The following is a 5,323-nucleotide window of genomic DNA, read 5'->3' as shown; positions in this document are numbered from 1 at the left end:
GAAGGGGAGTGTCTTTTACAAAGAATAGGAATCACATTACAGCACTGACGGATGTCCTGGTTATTTGTTAACAGAACAAAAACCAAACTGATTTCCTGCAGGCAGATCTTGTGTCAGAAAATGCAGGGTGGACGCCTAGCTCGGCTGGATCAACTGAGATACTGCCCCGACAGTTAGAGAGAGAGAGAGAGAGAGAGAAAACAAAAGCAAACAGTCCAGGATCCATGCATGTTGTTGTCCAGTCTCTTATCTATTTCATCATTGACACTTAAATGGATTGGGTTCATGTATCACAGATAATGGCAGAGTTTCCCTGCTCTTATGTCTGCGATGCCGTGTGTGCATGTGATAAGGCCTATTGATTATGTACCATATGCAGTTCCCACGCAGTCCTTTGTCTCACGCCCATCCTCTGTTGTGGCTGGGGGGTGGAGGAGAGAGGGGGGGGGGGGTTGCCACAGCTGCTGAGTGAGGGCTTCAGAGCCCCCAGTAGACACAGCAAAAAAAGCTGCTCGAGTCCTTGGGGCTTCTAAGATTTATGTGCCAAACACTTTTGCATGTTTTTCTATGGTCTTTGATGTTATAATCAGTGCATGCAGGACGCAATGGTCACTAAATTAAACTGCTGCAGTGTTCATTTGTGGTTTGCATATAATTAATCAGGACTTTTCAATTAAACAATAGGTGAGGTGCATTGGCATATAAAGCGGATTAAATCAAGACCATACATAACCGTTTATGTATTAAACATTTTCATCAAAATACAGTGGATACAAAAATGCATAACGAATGTGTCATATTTTGTTTGTGCAAAGATAATAAAGAAGAAAATAATTATTTATAGACCATGACTATGCAAATACTATGCTTAAATCAAATACTGTATTATAAAAGACATGAGAAATATTTAAAAAAAGAAGAAAATGTTTTATTGACCGTGGTAAAATCCAAAAAGACACCTGGATAGGTACACTAAGTAGAAGTGCATCATTTAAAGTCGCAAAGGACAGTTTTGACAGTTAGCTGTCCTCTAACACTGAAAAATGTCCACTGTTAGCTGATTTTATCTCAGTTTTCACCAACCTGTTATTTTGACTGTAAATTGATTTCATCATTAGTTACTTAATTCAACCAGACCAACATCAAACACTTGGGAATGCAATACACAGCTCTATGACTGACAGGTAACATGACAAGTAGCTAGTTCTCCACAAAATCTCTTTAATGACTCGATCCACTTCACTAAGGTAGAGCAGTAGGCATCACTTCTGTCTCAGGTGGTCCTCGACAAGCTACTGTAAGTCAGAACGCCAACACACGAGTGGCCAGGATTTCCTCTGAGCCCTAATCTCTCTCAGTGCTATCAATTCAAACACTTCAGACGCTATCGGAGGAGGCAAAGTCCCGAGAGCCCAATATACCATAGAGTAAGGCGTCGCGCTATGCGCTGGGGAGCTCCGATCCCACTCCTCTGTCGGATGCTGCTGACGCCGCGGTCGCAGGGTGATGTTTCTTCCGGAGTCGCTTGGCCTCATTCTGCAGCTTCTGTCGAATGTAGCCCTTGATTTCTGAGTCGGTCTTCCCAGGGAAAAAGTACTTTACTGCCCCTGAGGAGGGAGTCAACAGCTGGCTTAGGCATTTCATGTGCTGTCACAGAGTGAAACATACACAGTCTCCTGGTCTCCATAATACAGAAAATAACAGCAGAGAGCCAAATATAGAGGTTACTAGGGAATCATAATATAGAAAGTCTGGTTTAGGCTCTCCCCAAAGAAGAAACCTGAAAGGTTCTGCTTGGAATTATTTGATTATTTGATCGTTTTTTAACTTAAAGTTAAAGTTAGTCTAGTTGAAATTTGTTCGGTTTGCTGAACTGGAAGGAGGTCCCATGCTGCACCTTGAAAGCAATAGAATCTCATGCAGTCTTTGCTATTTTGTAGTGGTATGTGTTAACATCCTTAGCCAATAATCTGATTAAGAAGAATCCTAATTTGCCACCAGTGCCAGTGGAAATTAAGTGTTTTGGCAGATGCAGCTCTGTTCAATTTAGTCTCTGTCCAGCCCATCGGCTTACTTGTTCATTTGGTTAGATAGACAGATAGATAGATAGATAAATAGATAGATAGATAGATAGATAGATACTTTATTGATCCCCAAAGGGAAATTCAAGATGGTTGGTTTGTTGTCTCTATTCAATTTACCACCATGAGATAGTTCTTCGCTCAAACTTATCAATGCTCTCCTCCTCTGTCTGTCTAATAAAATCGTCTGACAGGAGTTGTCAGCGGTAAAGATGGGCTCTGGTCTTACTCAGAACGGCCTGGACTTCGTGCGCTGGCAGGGCAGGCTTTGGCTGGCCTCGGTTGTTGTTGACGATGCCCGAGATTGAACGTGAGGCCAGGCAGTCCCTCTCATATAGCCCACACAAAAGGTCGTTGGTCAGTTTCTGAGCTGTGGTCCCCGTGTTGCAGCGCTCGAGCAGGTCAGTCGTAATAAACTGCAGAGAGGTAAGAAAAGGACCAAAGACTAGCTGTTGTTGTTGAGAAGCAAAACAGCTATTTGAGAGCTGTTGAGAGCCACACAGATCTGAATCTGTTAAACGTCGGCGAAGGGAATGCTTGGTGTGATTAACTAGATATGATCATTTGCATGCTGTGACAAAAAAAGGCATTCTAAAATGATTTTACAGCTGAACTTGTTTGGCATCTTGCACCTTGTGGCATCTTGAACCTTGTGATCTCTCTATGTACCATTTGAGAGTATTCATGGGGAAGGTTTACTCCATCCAAATCATCACCACGTACTGTCACATATTGACATTGTAATCTGCACATTTTTTTTCACAAGACTGCCTGTGGAGCGACAATGTGGGAAAAACCTTACGTCTTGGAAAAGGGGAGGAGTTTCCTCCTCTGGGTCCTCATCATTGGCTCCTGTCTGGACTCCTTGATGGTGATTCGCCGTCTCCATTTGGGCCAGCCTCCCGTTTGCCACAAAAGAGTTTGTGTACACAGTAGGAACATCTCTGCCCTCGGTGGGCCTCAGCAAGCTGGGTGACGTAGCTCTTGTGGTGTTATTCAACCAGAAGTCGGTTGTCTCCATCAAGCTCTCAAGGTTTTGCGCCAGTTTTCCACAAGCTTAATTACAAAATGAACATTGATTTATGTTGCTTTAGGTTGACTAACATTGCTTACAACACACTAGCTCAGCTTGATGTGAATAATTTAGCCTATGCAATAAATCGTCAGACACTCTAAACATGTTGTTTAACTCGTTGTCTCAGTCTTGACCAAAGTAGTATATCTTTGGTTTGAAATGGATCCTTTCTAATGTGTGTGGTTAAAGTGGCTGTCTGATTTTCCATAAATTCTGCACATACCTAATCAGCTTTTGAATCCAATGAACACAGACACTATTGTCAATGTTAAATGTTTACATTACATCCACTGGTGAGGTAAAAGTTATTTTCTCCCAGCATGCCTCCCCCACATAAACTCATGATGGCATGAATTCATCATGTTTATTAATTGTTGCTATATGACAGTAATAAAGAGCACTTAAGCCCTGTTCATTTGTCAATTTAAAGCTGAACCCACCCTCCAATCATAGAGCCCCTCCCTGATGGTAAGGACACGCCCACACACCTGTGAGACATCGGATTTGTTCTCTGAGGTTGTCCATCTCTCTGTGCATGCTCAGCACCATGGTGATGAGATCTGTTTTGGAGCTAGCCTGGAGTCCTCCAAGTATCTGAGGTGACATTGTTGTTCACTAATACAATTATATTTCACTATCTAGTAATCAAATTGAAGACTTCACTGAAGCTGTAAACTGCTGTCTGGTATAACACATCCACTACCTGTTGTCAGGTTGCGTTACATATTTTTACACTCTGTAACAATACACACCCACAGCGTTGTATATCTGATCAGCCAAAAATCTGCTATCCTCAAACTCACCTCCATCATATTATCTCCATCACCTGGATACCCTATGGAGTTGTCCACTTTAAAACCCTGTGGATGGCATCAAGACTTCATTTAATTGCAATCACATGTCAAATGTAAATATGCAAACAGTCTTTGCTCTTTTTGCTCATGATTGTGTAATTGTTTTGTTATTATTTGGGGGAGAGGATCATCTAAATTATATACCATTTAGAGTGATTGAAGGAGAACAATATTTCTACCAGCTGAAATCTATCCATCAAACTTATCTCACTCATTAAGTTACTCAGATCAATGTTATTGTCAACTAATTTAGAGAACAGAGCTGAGATGACGCTTGATGGATTCCAATGTATCACAGAGTAAACAAAACGCACAGAGTTGGTGCTCTGCTACTGATGCCACCTGCTTCACTTCCTCACCCTCCTGTACTCAGGTAGGTTGCCCTCCTCCTGGTTCCACGCCCCTCATCGCCATTGCCCAGAATAGGCTACAAGTATTATGTGTTCAATGGAAATTCAATCCTGCCAAAAGCCTGATGACTTAACGTAGGCTATCTATAATACCCCATCAACATTTGATCAAATAACGTAGCCTGATCCCCATTACCAGATGGGAGAAACATATGCTAACCTACACCTTTGTCTGAGCTATTTCCAAAACACCACACATCTTCCTAATAGCCTAATTAAATAACTTAGTGTTAAGAATATAGTAGGCTAAGACCCAAATCGTTATAGACTTAATTGGACCGGCTTAATTCTACCTGTAAAATATCTTCTCCACTCCTTTTGCATACGGGCATTTGTTTTCTTCTCTTCTGTAGCATTTGCTGAAAGACAGTTAATTAGCCACATCAATCGTGTGTGACATTCCATGGTCTGTCAAAACGCAACACCGAACCAGACCAAAGCAGTAGCAAAGGGAAAGCCCCGACTTACACATGGTGCGATGCTCCGCGATATTTCAGTGTCCGTTTCTTCATAATTCTGACGCTGCTCTTCATATTCGCAGCCGGTGATTCGCTTTGCTATTGTTTTCCTTCTCATCGTCCTCCCATTTTTCCTGTATGGCGCGGATGCCCTCAGTCTCACTGGTCATAGCCCTGTGGCAATCCATGCCTTTTTTTCATAACGCTGGTTCGGATTGATTGGTAACAATGATACTTTTCTCAGTCTAACTTATTTACAGGTATTCCTGCACCATCATTATTTAGACTTGACTTGGTGGATATTAGGGAATTAAGAGGTAAAGTGACATTGGATGTAGCCTAAGACAGTCATAAAGATTGGATGGTATAATGTATTCCTCTCAGAAATGGCTTCTAGATTAGGGGAAATGGTCATCAACATCTGAGTGTTTTCTTGGGTGTGTGT

General features: G+C 42.0%; 1 protein-coding gene across 1 annotated transcript; it reads right to left on the bottom strand.

Annotated features, from left to right (window-relative positions):
- Positions 1-946: 946 nt before the first annotated feature.
- LOC134076227 (uncharacterized) lies at positions 947-3,982 on the bottom strand. Its single transcript, XM_062531226.1, has 5 exons — positions 3,960-3,982; positions 3,645-3,750; positions 2,884-3,137; positions 2,311-2,497; positions 947-1,607 (listed from the first exon to the last, which is right to left on the bottom strand). Exons 1-5 carry the CDS (start codon positions 3,966-3,968, stop codon positions 1,441-1,443), a joined length of 723 nt encoding a protein of 240 aa, XP_062387210.1. The 5' UTR covers positions 3,969-3,982; the 3' UTR covers positions 947-1,440.
- Between the last annotated feature and the right edge of the window lie 1,341 nt (positions 3,983-5,323).

Source organism: Sardina pilchardus, chromosome 3, assembly GCF_963854185.1.
Source record: "Sardina pilchardus chromosome 3, fSarPil1.1, whole genome shotgun sequence".
NCBI classification, from domain to species: Eukaryota; Metazoa; Chordata; class Actinopteri; order Clupeiformes; family Clupeidae; genus Sardina; species Sardina pilchardus.
This window is presented reverse-complemented; position numbering and strand designations above follow the sequence as displayed.

Coding starts and splice junctions, on each gene's coding strand:
- LOC134076227 (XM_062531226.1), bottom strand. Junction 2,498..2,883: donor CTCCTCCCCTTTTCCAAGAC/GTAAGGTTTTTC, acceptor ACCTCTCTGCAG/TTTATTACGACTGACCTGCT. Junction 1,608..2,310: donor CGAAGTCCAGGCCGTTCTGA/GTAAGACCAGAG, acceptor CTCCCTCCTCAG/GGGCAGTAAAGTACTTTTTC.